Source organism: Nothobranchius furzeri, chromosome 7 (genome assembly GCF_043380555.1).
Source record: "Nothobranchius furzeri strain GRZ-AD chromosome 7, NfurGRZ-RIMD1, whole genome shotgun sequence".
Taxonomy (NCBI): domain Eukaryota; kingdom Metazoa; phylum Chordata; class Actinopteri; order Cyprinodontiformes; family Nothobranchiidae; genus Nothobranchius; species Nothobranchius furzeri.
Genome location: NC_091747.1, coordinates 42,972,195 through 42,986,569, shown reverse-complemented (window position 1 = coordinate 42,986,569; position 14,375 = coordinate 42,972,195). Strand labels below are relative to the sequence as shown.

General features: G+C 42.6%; 1 protein-coding gene across 4 annotated transcripts; it reads left to right on the top strand.

Annotated features, from left to right (window-relative positions):
- Positions 1-7,786: 7,786 nt before the first annotated feature.
- gra (granulito) lies at positions 7,787-14,143 on the top strand. 4 transcript variants are annotated; one of them, XM_054751398.2, is made up of 9 exons: positions 7,787-7,882; positions 8,710-8,809; positions 9,342-9,446; positions 10,412-10,494; positions 10,564-10,619; positions 10,751-10,808; positions 10,925-11,031; positions 11,130-11,191; positions 13,420-14,143. In XM_054751398.2, the coding sequence occupies exons 2-9, from the start codon at positions 8,784-8,786 to the stop codon at positions 13,421-13,423; spliced, it is 501 nt and encodes a 166-aa protein (XP_054607373.2). In that variant the 5' UTR covers positions 7,787-7,882; positions 8,710-8,783; the 3' UTR covers positions 13,424-14,143. The 4 variants fall into 4 exon arrangements, with proteins under 4 accessions (XP_054607373.2, XP_015810273.1, XP_015810274.1 ...); XM_015954787.3 differs by lacking the exon at positions 9,342-9,446; XM_015954788.3 differs by lacking the exons at positions 8,710-8,809; positions 9,342-9,446.
- Positions 14,144-14,375: the final 232 nt, after the last annotated feature.

Below are 14,375 nucleotides of genomic sequence, written 5' to 3'. Positions count from 1 at the left end.
GTGGAAGATGCGGCGGAAGACGATGTAGCGCCAACGCCATCAACATCAACGCCTTCACAGAAGGACAAACTGGAAGAACAGCAGCCAGCAAGAAGTGAGCCCAATATAGTCTTACAGGAGCCTCTAGACCCAGAAAGGGTATTAACAACTAGCTACCCATCTGATCCTGCAAAGTGGTACCAAACTGATGAGTACTTTGCACTAAACTATCCCTCTCAAAATATTGGATATTTCTCTGCATCACAGAGGAAATCTGGAGACATAGACTGAAGCTTAACCAAGGAACATTTCTTTAGACGTGTTTCTGCTGTGATTGAGGCATGTGATGCTGGAAGGCTGAAGATTATCCCGGAGTAGAGAATGCTAAATGGTTTCCTTGGTAAGTGTTGCTGGTTTTATTAATTATTTGTCAAATAATTTTATTAATGTTCAAATAGCAAAACAATAAGTTCACACTCAGAAAATTGACAGAATTTCTGATTCAGCAGAGGCAACAGCCTACAACACATGACTTATTTTGGCATACAAACAACCAATTTGTAACCAAAAACTAGGCTATGTAAAATGTGAATGAACTTTTATAAGTAAATTTTGTAAGTTTCAGATTTCAATTCATTACATAACATCGATGGAGGGGGGGGCCCTAAAAATGCAGCCTGCCTAGTGTAGTCCATTTATATCCGGCTCTGATGGTGATGAATCATCTCTGCTTATTTAAACATTAACAAACTTACCAGATCAGAATATGTGCAATTCTAGTGGTGTTTTGGTGTGAATATAAAAGATCTCTTCATAATTTTCTGTTGTTTCATAGTAGAACATTTTATGAATTTTTACGAGTTTTTTTTCCAATGTGATCAACTGTCCACAAGAGGGGGATAGCTGCTTGACTTGGGGCACAGTGACAGGAGGGAGGGTGCCTCTGACCACCAGCAGCAGGCTCAGTGGGTTAAACGTCTTGTCAAAGGACACAACAACTGCAACCTGTTACAAGGCTGGTGCTTAACTCTTCTGCCACCATCATTCCTACAATAAAATAAAGAAAGCCCTACGATGGACAAGCTTGTCCAGGACATGGATATTAAATTATCTGCATGCTGATTGGCCGGTTTACCCCAATGGCTCTATGGCACTGCCTGAAGCTAGAAAAATTCAGGAACAGTATCTGGATAAGTCATTAGGAAATCGATGGATTTGGCACCCCGTCAAAGTCTGGATATTCCGGCCCCGTGTGGGGATCTGGGCGGGGCCTTGGGGGTCGGGTCCTGACATGTATGCTGCCGGGAAGAAGGCAGGAACATGCAGCAGTGCCTGGTCCGGGTTCAGGGGCCTCGGGTAGACCTTGGCTCCTCTGCTGTCCCATCACAGGGGAGGGGGAGGTCCAGGAGGGGGAGGACCCAACTTTACCTGGATGTCCTGACTTAAAGATGAAGGAGGACCATCAGAGCCTGATGTCTGCAACCATGGTGATGGTCCACATGTTACTGAGTGTCTTCTTCCTTCCAGGTGAGATGTTTGTTATTTTTAGTTTTCAGAATCGTTTCTAGTTTAAAGCTCCACATGTAACAAGCTGCAGCTCAGCTGGACTTTGGTCAGGAACTTTCTCTTAAAGCTGATTTTGTTCCTCATTCATTTCTCTGCTTTTACAGATGTTTGGGCTGCTGCTGATTATTGTGGTGGTCTTATACCAGCATTCAAAATCACTACACCAAATATGATGGAAGTTCTGAATGGATCATGTTTGCTAATCCCTTGTAGCATTACACCTACTACATTTGTCATCAGCAAACAAAGCTCTGGATTTTGGATTAAAGGTGATAGTTATATTTACTACAGCGGTAATTCAGTGAAATCATTTCCGGTAACAATCACTGGAAACCTGACTCAGAGAGACTGCACCACTGTGTTTTCTGACCTAAACACGAGTCATTCAGGTGCATACTTCTTCAGAATTGACAGCTCATCTAGCAAAGGTACACCTTGTGCAGATCCTCTACAAATAACAGTTAAAGGTGAGTTTTTGCTTTCTTTCTATCTATCTTACTGTTTTTGTTATTAACAAGAACACAAACTTCCATCAGCAAAGCCAAAGTTATTAAAAAACACGACCGCCTGTGCAAAAAATGCACCAAGGACCTCTAAGGGTTAAATAACAAAGGCTTCAAAGGAGAAGTCAGAACCATATTTGCCTTGTTGGTGAATATAGGAATCTTGGGGTGTCAGATGCAGCGTACCATAAAGTCTGCTTTTTTATTTCATAATGTTGTAATGGTCATGGAGGAAAGGTCGATCTGAGAAAAGCTGCTCTAGCACGCCATGATCTTGGACACATTCACTTACATTTGCATGCCCCAAACCACTTCAACATCTGCAATATGAAAAACGTTTTGTGGGGTAATGCTAATGGAAAAGCATTGCTGGAGCACACGTTTAATATTCCAGGATGCACTGGGAATAACAAACTTTTTATTTTATTTTTTCCCCCCGTGTCCTGTCTGGCTGTGAAGCAAACAGAATTGATGTCTGAATGCTGGTGACAGCCTTACTGATTTACTCTCAGGTGGAGCATCAAAGCGTCTGCTTTTAATGTCACGCCTGATACTTAAAACTCTATTGTTATTGTCTTTGAATGCTTTGTAATTCCAACCAGACAGGGGTGAAAGATAAAGGAAAAGACAAAAGGTGGGGAGAGAGAGGGGAAGGGGGGAGGGGGGGGGGGTCCACAAAAATAAACAGTAATGAACAAGTCTGCTTCTAGACCTGCAGAAAGAGAAATAATAGAAAAACAAAGGGACACACAACAATGCATCAGGAGCAAGCTTTCACTGCGTCAGCCTGATGATGAAATATAAAATCAACATTGTTTAACTGAACAATCACACCATAATAAATCATAGTGCATTTAGTGGCAACGACAGCCTTTATACATGTGTTGAACGAACCCAAGCCCATACTTTTGAGAGCACCATGTGGGCACCTGTGTGTGTACACGCGCTTGTTTATGTAAGGTTTCTCTATAAAAGCGTCCAATAGAGAGTGTGAGGGACCACAGATCTGCCCCCTAAAGATGTGCAGGAGATGGAGGGAGCTCCAAGTCCCAGAGATCCAGGCGCTGCCCCAGAACACAGGAACCCCAAGGAGACTGCAACCAGAAAGGCCCCGCCCCCCTCGAGAGGTACAGAGGGTCGCCCCGGGGGGCCACAACCAGCAGCCGGCAGAGTCCCGGGAGATTTCAGCGGCAAGCCCACAGGCCCGCCCGCAGCCTCCCACCCCCTAGCCGGCCGAGCCCGGGACCCAGCGACCCGGGACTCAGGGTGGACCACCCCCGCCAGGGACCCAGCAGAGCCCAGGGACCCAGACCCCACCAGACAGCCACCGGGATTGATCAGGCAGACGCCAAAAATCTTAAACCCCCTGACCCGGGAGCCACGAACACTCAGGCTGACCAAGGCACCACACTCCACACCAGGTGTGGCAGGGGGAGGGGAGACAAAGATCTATATCATCAAAATAAGTCTCAGGAGAAGAGAGGAGTCAAAGGCCCCACCTGACATATACAGTCATACACAAACACAGTCACACACTCCCTCCCTCATGCTCACACATGCACACACAACCAAAGACTTACAAAAATGCATGCCAGACACCCACTCATGCTCCCCATACACACCCTATTCACTCTGGTCCCGGTAGTGCTGCACATGGGGTACACAACCATTACCGGTTGCCAGAGTTTGACCCTTTCTGCTGGGGTGCTGATGAGCAGGCTCCCTCGCCCAACGCTGCGCACAGCAACCCGCCACCCCAGACCCCAACCAGACGGCCAGATCTCCCTCCTAGCCTCCAGCCCCAGGAAGACAAGCAACAACAGAGGTGTGCTAAGACCCCGAGGTGTGCTAAGACCCCTAGTCTCCCTCCGCCTGCTCCAATATAGTGTTGTTGTGTGTTGATGAGGTGTATTCCATGGCTGTGGTGAGCGGACAGTGCAGGCATTGTCTGGCCTATAACAGCTGATGCCACCGCACCACCCCACTTGCACCCACAGCCCTCGGTGTCTAAGTGCAGTTTAAAATTGGAAGTGTGCACCGGCACTCGGGATGAGGTTGGGAAAACCCCCCTGCCAACTGCCGTTGAATGTGCTCACTCCCAAGGCCCTAAGTGTGTGTTTGCGTGGAATGTTGTTGGTGGAAGTGTTTAAGGTGCAAATAAAATTGGGGGGCAGGTTGCCACAGGAATGTGGAAATGGGGTCCATACCCACACTCACTGACTTGTCCACCCCCCAAGGTCCTATGTGCATGTTTGTGTGATGATGTGAGGGAGCAAGAGGAGAAAAATTGCAGGGATGGGGAGGAATGGCTGGTTGGGCTTAGCCTTCCAGGGAGCCAGCTCCCTCACTGGCCCCAATAGGCACCTCTGTTGTCAAAATGCCACCCAGGGCATGGAGACCAGCTCCCCCACTGGCCCCAATAGGCACCTCTGTTGTCAAAATGCCACCCAGGGCATGGAGACCCCAGCCCATCCTGCCAGGGCCCAAAGCAGCAGCATTGCAGAGCCTCACGGAGTCCGAGGGCACCAACCCAGCAGAGTATCTATGCCCATCCCTGCATTTGCACACCTTTAGTCAGGAACCTAACTGCGCTGTTCTGCACAACCTGTAGGCGACGCAGTGATGACTGACACAACCCTGAATAAAGAGAGTTGCAGTAATCAAGCCTAGAAATAACAAAGGCATGCAGTACCCGCTCCAGGTGGGCTCTCGACAGCATAGGCTTGATTTTTGCAAGGCGTCTCAGGTGAAAGAAACTGGACCGGATCACTGAGTTGATGTGAGCCTCAAATTTAAGTCCATTATCAATTTTCACCCCCAAACTGGTAACAACTGGTTTTGAGTAGGGAGAAAGAGGGCCAAGATCAACATAACGACCCACATACCTGCTGTTGGGGTGAAAAACAATGAGCTCTGTCTTTCCCTCTTTCAGATGCAGATAGTTGGCCATTAGCCAAGACTTCACCTCATTAATACAGGACACAAAGGACTGGATAGAGTGACCTTTCTCCTGACACAATGGAGAGTAAATCTGGCAATCGTCAGCATAGAGATGGAATGATAGGCCATGTTTACGAAAGATTGACCCCAGAGGTAGCAGATAAATGGCAAACAAAAGAGGACCAAGGATCGATCCCTGCGGGATCCCCTGCCCCCCTCCCAAGAAGAAAAAAACATCACCCAGTTTAACGCAGAAAGTCCTGTTGTGGAGATATGATCGAAACCAATCCAGAGCAGACCCTTTGATCCCAACCCATCGTTCCAAGCGATCGAGTAGAATCGCGTGGTCGACTGTGTCAAAGGCTGCCGTCAGATCTAACAACAGAAGCACCACAGATGTACCCTGATCTAGGGATAGATAGATGTCATTTAGGACCCTCAGTAGAGCTGACTCTGTGCTATGGCCAGACCTGAACCCTGATTGGAAAACCTCAAATAGATCAGAGTCAGCTAAATGTGAGACCTGTGAGGAAATGGCAACGTAAGATCACAGAGTATCGGAGAGTGGTCAGAGAACACAAGATGCAAAGTCACAAGGTTCATGACAGGGAGACCAAAAGAGAGAACCAGGTCCAGGGTGTGACCCCTGTCATGAGTTGGGGATGAAACCCATTGAGTCAAATTGAATGAATCTAGCAAATTAAAAAAAACCTTTAGCAAGCACATTGTCAGGACAGCAGATATGGATGTTAAAATCCCCCAAAAATAGGACATAGTCATATTTTAGGATGCAGTCTGCCACAAGATCACAGAAATCATTAAGGAAGTTAGAGTCAGTTTTTGGAGGGCGATAAATCAGCACAACGAGCAGGCGGGGGGAGATGCACAGTTCAAATAAGCACAGCTCGAAGGAAGAAAATGACATGGTGGGTGTAAGCTGTTACAAGGAAAGCTGACAATAAGATCTATAACATTTAAACATAAAAACTAAAACAAATAAACAGCAAAGCATTGAATATTAAATTGTATTTGACAGTGAAACTGAAAAGTCTGATTGTGTGTGAGTGCAGCACCTGCTGCTGCTGCCCACAAGCATCAGTCTCCCTCCATGCTGGCCAAAAGAGAGTTGAGCATGATAGTCGGCAGACAGAGTTTGTGCAAAAGACAAAACAATAAATATCCCTCATTTTCACATGGAGATCCATAAAAAGTTTTACTTGATTTAAGTTTTGATTCAAATGTTATTCAAGGCCTGTTCCATTTTAATTCAGTTTCTCTTTTTTATTTCTATGTGTCAAAATCTTCACTTTTCCTCTTGTAATAAAATGTTATTGAAGCAATAGAAGCTCTTTCTGTTGAAAGGAAGAAAGTTAGTTCCCAAAACCCCACACCTTCGCATTTGTAGTCAGTCAACAGCTCCAAAACATGAACTATTTTAAACATGAACTTTGTTTTATCTGGTAGGTACGATCAGAAGAATCATTCAGACTGCTTAACCCTATCAGGGATGTGAAAAGTCCTGGAGATGTGTTTAGATCAGTGGGCCGCAAATGGTGGCCTGCGGGCCACGTCCAGCCCGCGAGCCCTCTCTTTGTGACCCCAAACAGGTGTTGTCCTGCTTTATACTGCAAGCTTGTGTGTTACGTGCATTACAGCCAGCAATCCAAACAGAAGCAGCCCACCCCATCCCTTCCTTCCCAATCCCCCCTTCGGCCCTCTTGCATCTGGGTCCTGTTTGTGTGTGGCCCTCGCACCATTATAATTGAGGACCCCTGGTTTAGATTATTAAGTCTTGTCATTAAAGAATAAGGAGAACAGACAAATACATTAACATGTTTTATTATTTAATTTTGTAGGATTTGTCTCTTTCACATTATTACAAGTTCCAAAGTTCATATTTGGAAAAGTACCGGTAGCATAATTGTATATATATGTACCATCAGACATTCATTAATTCATCTGATGTAAGATAGTTAACCAAAGAGATGTGGATGTTGGGTTTGTAACAATCTTGTCACAATGTTGAAAGTAAAGCAGATCAATCTGCAGACGGTGCTGATTCAGCAAGTTATTTCTCATTCAAGCTGTTCTTTACAGTTCTCCTGTGGTATCAGATTTTTTATCCCTAATGCAGTTATTTTTACTAATATGTTCATAAAAGTATTGTTTAAATTTTGTTGTAATAGAAGGTTCTGTCAAGGGGTTTGTGTTTATCCATCAGATTATCACAGTGTAACTCAGATTATTTTAAATAGCTACAACAAATTTTGAGTTTGTTGTTTTTTATTTTACAAGTCTCTAAAAAGTCACTCAGATCTCTAGACTAAGAGAAAAATTTGAATAATTAACCTCCACTGCCTAGTTTGATCCTCCAAGGTGATGTCTGATTCCCCAGATCATTTGCCAAATAGGGGTCGGGGGTGGAGAGCTAAAACCCTTGAAAAATAACTTTTTGGTACGGCTTTGTGCATGCGCTGTCACCCTGTAACTCCAGCTGTTATGGTGATGTAGTGCATCCTTACATTCTAAAATAGAGATATCAAATTACACAAGAATGAAACGATGGTTGGCAACCCTGAAATATTAACAAACAGGGATGGGACATCTTCCTCTGAAGCTGAGACACCATAACGAACCACCTGTCAAGTCCCATGTTTTGGGTGGGGAACTCCCGTATTTTACTTGCTGTCCTAAAAACTTCCTATTGTGTTCATTCACGGAGACTCCATTCAGGTAAGGAACCCACCCAATATGGTGGCGAAGCTGCGCGCATATTCTCGCTTTATTTTGAAAGTCTCAAACCGGAAGTTAGATACATCAACGAAGGCATGCAGGTGGCTGTGCTGCTGATCAGGCAGAAAATCACACTAGGAGAGTTTCGTAGATAACTGCAGGTAAACATTTAAACCGTTTGTGCCGTTTTACTGTGCAGCATTACTATTTGCATTAGTAGATCTGTGTCTGTTTGGGTTATTTCTGTTGACGTGAACAAAAAGATGTAGTTTGATCCTCAACCATCACTTGTTCACTTTGGTTTTCAACAGCGTTTTTTATTCAGTTAGCTCACGTTTTTGTACAGCCAGCCCTCGTTAAGACAACTCCAATCCTAACCGTTTGATAATCGACAAACTAAGCAGCTAACAGCGTTATTAGTCGCTCCCTGGCCTCGACATATAAAAACGTGTTCCCCGTGATTTACGCTGCTGATGGTAAACTCCATTCTTTTTACTGAATCGAGTTTGAATCAGTCACTCACCAAAATAAATCGGGTTATTTGAGTCACTGAGTCAGTTGCCCAGAGTTCAAATAAATGATATTTTCACACAAATTTAAAATGTTCCTTGTTGAGCTTGTTGGGTTTTCTTCTTCGTTTGTTCAATATTTCACACTTAGTTTACTGCTCCCTTTTGTTTTTACTTCTGGACATTCCATTTTATCGTCGGGTGCGTATTTTCTTACAGAACAGGAAGTGGCATAACCCAAAAGATTTTTTCAATATAAAGTAACAGAAAAATGCACTTATGAAATAAGAGACAATAATATATTTATTTATGAGAACACAATGCGAACATGCTGTTAACCCACAGCAACATATTAATTTCCAAACAACCATTTTTGAAATGTATTAAGACTTACTCTTGTAACTGGTTTTGTAAGAATGTCTGCAGCCATTTCTTCTGATGAACAATATCCAATGTCTATTTTTTTCTTTTTCATTTAGGGCTTCAAGAGTGAAGGGATATTTGACATCAATATGCTTTGATCTGTGTGTTCACTGAAGTTTTTGTCAAAGCAATGGCCCCTTGGTTATCACTAAATATGTTGGTATACATGTATCTTTTTCTGTCCAGCTGAGTTTAAAACATGCTTTCCTGAGTGGTGGTTGCAGGCTTGGTGGAAAATAAGATCATTCTGGTCTGCATTTTCAGTGTTTCCCAACCCGGGGACATGTTTTCCATGTCTCTGCTTCAGCACATCTGATTTAGGCCTAGTCCACACGTAGCCGGGCTTTTAAAAAAATGAATATCCGCCCCTCCAAAAACTTGCATCCACACCACCTCGTTTAAAAAAAAAACTCTGTCCACACGTACCCGGATAAATACGTTGTTAAGGACATACCAGACCTGTAGGTGGCAGTACTTCCCCCGAATTGTATCCAGTCAGCGTCATCTGTGGTCTTCCGCAAGGAGCAGTAATTCCACTTGCAATAACAAACAAGCAAAAAGCGCTTGGACAATTGATAAAGCGAGCACAGCTCTGAGGGCATCCATGCTGTCGGCTAGTGTAAACACAGGTCGCACACGTGACCCATTTTCCATCTGTGGTTAGTTCAAATGTGTCCTTCTGTTTTAGAGAGTTGATGACTTCTGTCATTGCCTGTTCCCACCTGCATACTTCTAGTGACGTCAGGGCCTTATTGATGTTTGGGGGATTCCACAGTCACAGATGTTACATTAGGTAAATCTTTGCAGTTAGATAAAGTCCCGTTAGTCATCATCACTCACTGGTGAAATTACATTTCCACATTTGACCCATCCCTGTGGGGAGGGATGAGCTGCAGCTGCGCTCGGGAAATATAAATCTTGCGTAACCTTTGCTTCTGCGTATACCTGTAGTTATTGTCCGTTTATCGTTATCGAGGTAAAATCCTCAATATACAGTGATATTGATTTTAGCCCATATCACCCAGCCTTAGATCAACCCCCCCCCAGTCCAACGCCTTAAAGCTGAGTGTCATGGAAGGTCTTTGGTATGACCAGACAAGCATTGAAACCCCGATCTCCCAGTCCCAGGGCGGACGCTCGTACCACTAGGCCACTGTGAAGGTGATGTGTAGTATATTTTGAAGGTGTCTGTTTTGTTTTAGAATAACGGTCGTTCAGTCTGGTTTTGCTTATTACTTAGATTTCTTTCTGTGTCACTTTGTTTGTGTCCTCTTCCTCTTCTCTAAAAGGTTCACTTTCTGTTGTGTTTCATTTTTTTTTTGTCCTGTACTTTCTTTTGAAGGCACTACGTGCTCATTAGTCTGGATTTCTGTGTCGTACTTATCAGTTTGTGTTTGTTGTTGAACTTCTTTTTTATTAAATCTCACAAGTCTTTTTCACCTTTCCTTTGTGGGGGTTATAAACCAGGTATGCTGGCCTATTTTTTACTATAACCCAAAAATATAAACTTTTTTGCACCTGGGATCAAATTTCTTTTACATATGTAGACATAACAGTCTGACCCAAATATCCACAGTTTAGAGAGATCTGCATTTTGTGTTTACTCAGGTTTTATTTGTCTAATAATAAATTTGTTTGTTGATGAACAGCCAAAAGAAATTTGATAGAAGGAAAATATTTTTCACAGTACTGTAAGCACAAGTGTTATTGCAAACACAAGTCTCAAGTCAGGATTTAAACTTGTTTGTTTCCTTTCAGAATGGAAGTTTCAAGGAAGAGACTTTTTCTGAAACATCTGGAGCCGGCAAGACCTTTGCGTCGCCACGCTCAACTGGATGTTGGTTAGTATATAGTACAAGCGGGCCAGGGTTCAGATTGGATGGTAATCTGAGAACTGTATTATTTTATAGGGCCACAGCTTCTGCAGACCTGTATCCCTTATGCACAGAATCTGAGGGAACAAGAGGTAAGAACGCCTAAAGACATTATGGATTATTCTTGTGACGGAGATGTTTAGATCATTTCATTAGTTTCTTCTGTCCTAACAAGTGTTTCGTGCAAGCCGTAGACGAATTACGTTATTATTGTGCTTGACAGACAAATATCGATGTGGAACAATTCTACAAGATTGTCAACCTCCATAGACAGAAACCAGGTAAGACACAAAACTCAAGGCAACTGTTGAAAATCTGTGTCTGATTCAGACTTCATGTAAGATTTGATCAGGTTTCATTTAACTTTGAAATGTTATAATGTTGGTTTTATTTACAGCAAGAATATCCTACACAAGGGGATTTTTAATTGATCTAGCCAGCTCCCCCGAGGCCAAGAAGAGGCCAGAACACTTGCCAGAGCATCCCATAGTGCTTACTGAGGCGGTACGTTGTGTTCAAGTCCAGGATTTTTAAAAGAGTGCACTCTCATTGGTCAGAAGAACAAATGTGATGTTTTGTAAACAGATTTATTATCTTGACAGAGAGATCCTCTGCAGTTAGAACTTGGAGAAGAAGCAAGTTGGAAAAGAGAAAGAAGAGATATGTGAGTCTAATGTCTTAAAAAGCAGTACAACTCCAGCCAGGCTTACCTACTTCACACTGGAAGCATCAGCGGCGTGGAACGCCACTGCTTCAGATACAATCCATTATAGTCTATGGGGTTATTCAGACCAGCCGCAACGCGAAAATTTTCAGGCACGTCCCAGACGCAGCTCGCCACACCGCACCACGCCGGTAAAGATAGGATCAGGTTCTATTTTTGCCACGAGCTGCTTCTGGGACATACAGGTGCTGGCCAGTAAATTAGAATATCATCAAAAGGTTGAAAATATTTCAGTAATTCCATTCAAAACGTGAAACTTGTACATTATATTCATGCAATGCACACAGACCAATGTATTTCCGATGTTTATTACGTTTAATTTTGATATTTATAGGTGACAACCAATGAAAACATCAAATCTGGTATCTCAGAAAATTAGAATATTCTAAAGGCCAATGAAAAAATGTTTGTTTCTCTAATGTTGGCCAACTGAAAAGAATGAACATGAAAAGAATGTGCATGTATAGCACTCAATACTTAGTCGGGGCTCCTTTTGCCTCAATAACTGCAGTAATGCGGCGTGGCATGGACTCGATCAGTCTGTGGCACTGCTCAGGTGTTATGAGAGCCCAGGTTGCTCTGATAGTCGTCTTCAGCTCCTCTGCATTGTTGGGTCTAGCGTATTGCATCCTCCGCTTCACAATACCCCATAGATTTTCTATGGGGTTAAGGTCAGGCGAGTTTGCTGGCCAATCAAGGACAGGGATACCATGGTCCTTGAACCAGGTGCTGGTGGTTTTGGCACTGTGTGCAGGTGCCAAGTCCTGTTGAAAGGTGAAGTCTGCATCCCCATAAAGTTGGTCAGCAGCAGGAAGCATGAAGTGCTCTAAAACTTCCTGGTAGACGGCTGCATTGACCCTGGACCTCAGGAAACAGAGTGGGCCAACACCGGCAGATGACATGGCACCCCACACCATCACTGACGGTGGAAACTTTACACTGGACCTCATGCAACGTGGATTCTGTGCTTCTCCGCTCTTCCTCCAGACTCTGGGTCCTTGATTTCCAAAGGAAATGCAGAACTTGCTTTCATCAGAAAACATAACTTTGGACCACTCAGCATCAGTCCAGTCCTTTTTGTCCTTGGCCCAGGCGAGACGCTTCTTGCGCTGTTTCTTGTTCAAGAGTGGCTTGACACACGGAATGCGACACCTGAATCCCATGTCTTTCATGAGTCTCCTCGTGGTGGTTCTTGAAGCGCTGACTCCAGCTGCAGTCCACTCTTTGTGGATCTCCCCCACATTTTTGAATGGGTTTGTCGTCACAATTCTCTGCAGGGTGCGGTTATCCCTAGAGCTTGTACACTTTTTTCTACCACATTTTTTCCGTCCCTTCGCCTGTCTGTTAATGTGCTTGGACACAGAGCTCTGCGAACAGCCAGCTTCTTTAGCAATCACCTTTTGTGTCTTGCCCTCCTTGTGCAAGGTGTCAATGATTGTCTTTTGGACAGCTGTTAAGTCAGAAGTCTTCCCCATGATTGTGGTGCCTTCAAAACAAGACTGAGGGACCTTTTAAAGGCCTTTGCAGGTGTTTTGAGTAAATCAGCTGATTAGAGTGGCAGCAGGTGTCTTCTATATTCAGCCTTTTCAGAATATTCTAATTTTTTGAGATACCAAATTTGGAGTTTTCATTAGTTGTCACTTATGAATATCAAATTTAAATGTAATGAACATTGGAAATACATTGGTCTGTGTGCATTGCATGAATATAATGTACAAGTTTCACGTTTTGAATGGAATTACTGAAATATTTTCAACCTTTTGATGATATTCTAATTTACTGGCCAGCACCTGTAATTTCAGGAAATCGCACATGGTTTCAGTGTAAAGCCTTCGATAAATTTCAAAATAAAAGACTCATACAGCGATACAATTTCATATCTGTAGATTATTTAATTCCAGCACCGTTCGAGAAGTTCAGCGATATGTTTGTATGGCTTTAATTCTGGCAATAGAGAGGAACAACATTTTATACAACATCAAATGTGATTTTATTTACTTTTTGGCGAGGTATTTTGTGATCTCGTGAGTCCAGTGAGAAGTTGGGGTTAGATTCATTATTCACAGTGCTTTTACAGCCTCACGTCACATTTCCAGAATAATTAACTTAGCTTATCAAGTTATGCATACGTGGTAAAATGTTATCGTGTTTTTGTACTTTTCCTACAGGTAACGGCGTCACTCATGGACGAAGCTGCACAGAGCCTTACTGCTGCAAATAGTGTTTTTGATGGTTTTGTACAAAGAGTGCCTTGTTGTTTTTTGTTGTGTTGTTTGCTTGAATTTATTTAAGATTTACTTCTGTTTGCATGCCTAAAAAAACATTTTTATTCTTTGTTGTTTTTTGTTGTGTTGTTTGCTTGAATTTATTTAAGACTTACTTCTGTTTGCATGCCTAAAAAAAACATTTTTATTCTTTGTTTGGTTTTGAATTTCTGGCTACTGTGTCAGAAGATTGTGTGTTGTTTTAAAATGTGCCTTAACCACAGCGCTACAGATGTAGGAGACTGCTTGTACAAGGGTAATGAGTAACATTGTTCATGCTGATGGTGGAAATATAAATGACTTGCGTGGTTATATTGTATGTTAGACATAATCACAATGTTTAATTCAGTCAAATTATTATCTTAAATTCCATTAGTTAAAGCTGTTTTTACATGTATTTGGATTGATGCAAATGCGTCAATGCTTCTTTTATCTAGAACTTGAATTTTAAGTTGCCTCCAGTGATGAGTGATGACTAAGCCTGTTAAAGTAAAGCCGTTTTGTTCACAGCTGTGGTAACGGAGCTTTGGATGAATGGTTGCTTCACTAATGATGAAATAATAGAATGTTGTTCATAGACGTTAGTCACATATTTTCATTCAGAAAGAATAAAAAGGTTTAAATTTCAGGTTTTTAAATATCCATACACATGGTCAGCAAACAGATTTGATCAAATTTAAAGTAGAAGCTGAAAAGGGTTAATAAATCAAGCATCTGTACATCATAGATTATACCAGTTTAACATACAAAACACTATTTGAATTTTAATATGTAGGCTATTGTAAAAAAACATTAGTAAAATCTACATTTTAAAGAATAACATTTTGATTTAATCTTTAAATTACAATCAGTGAAACTTG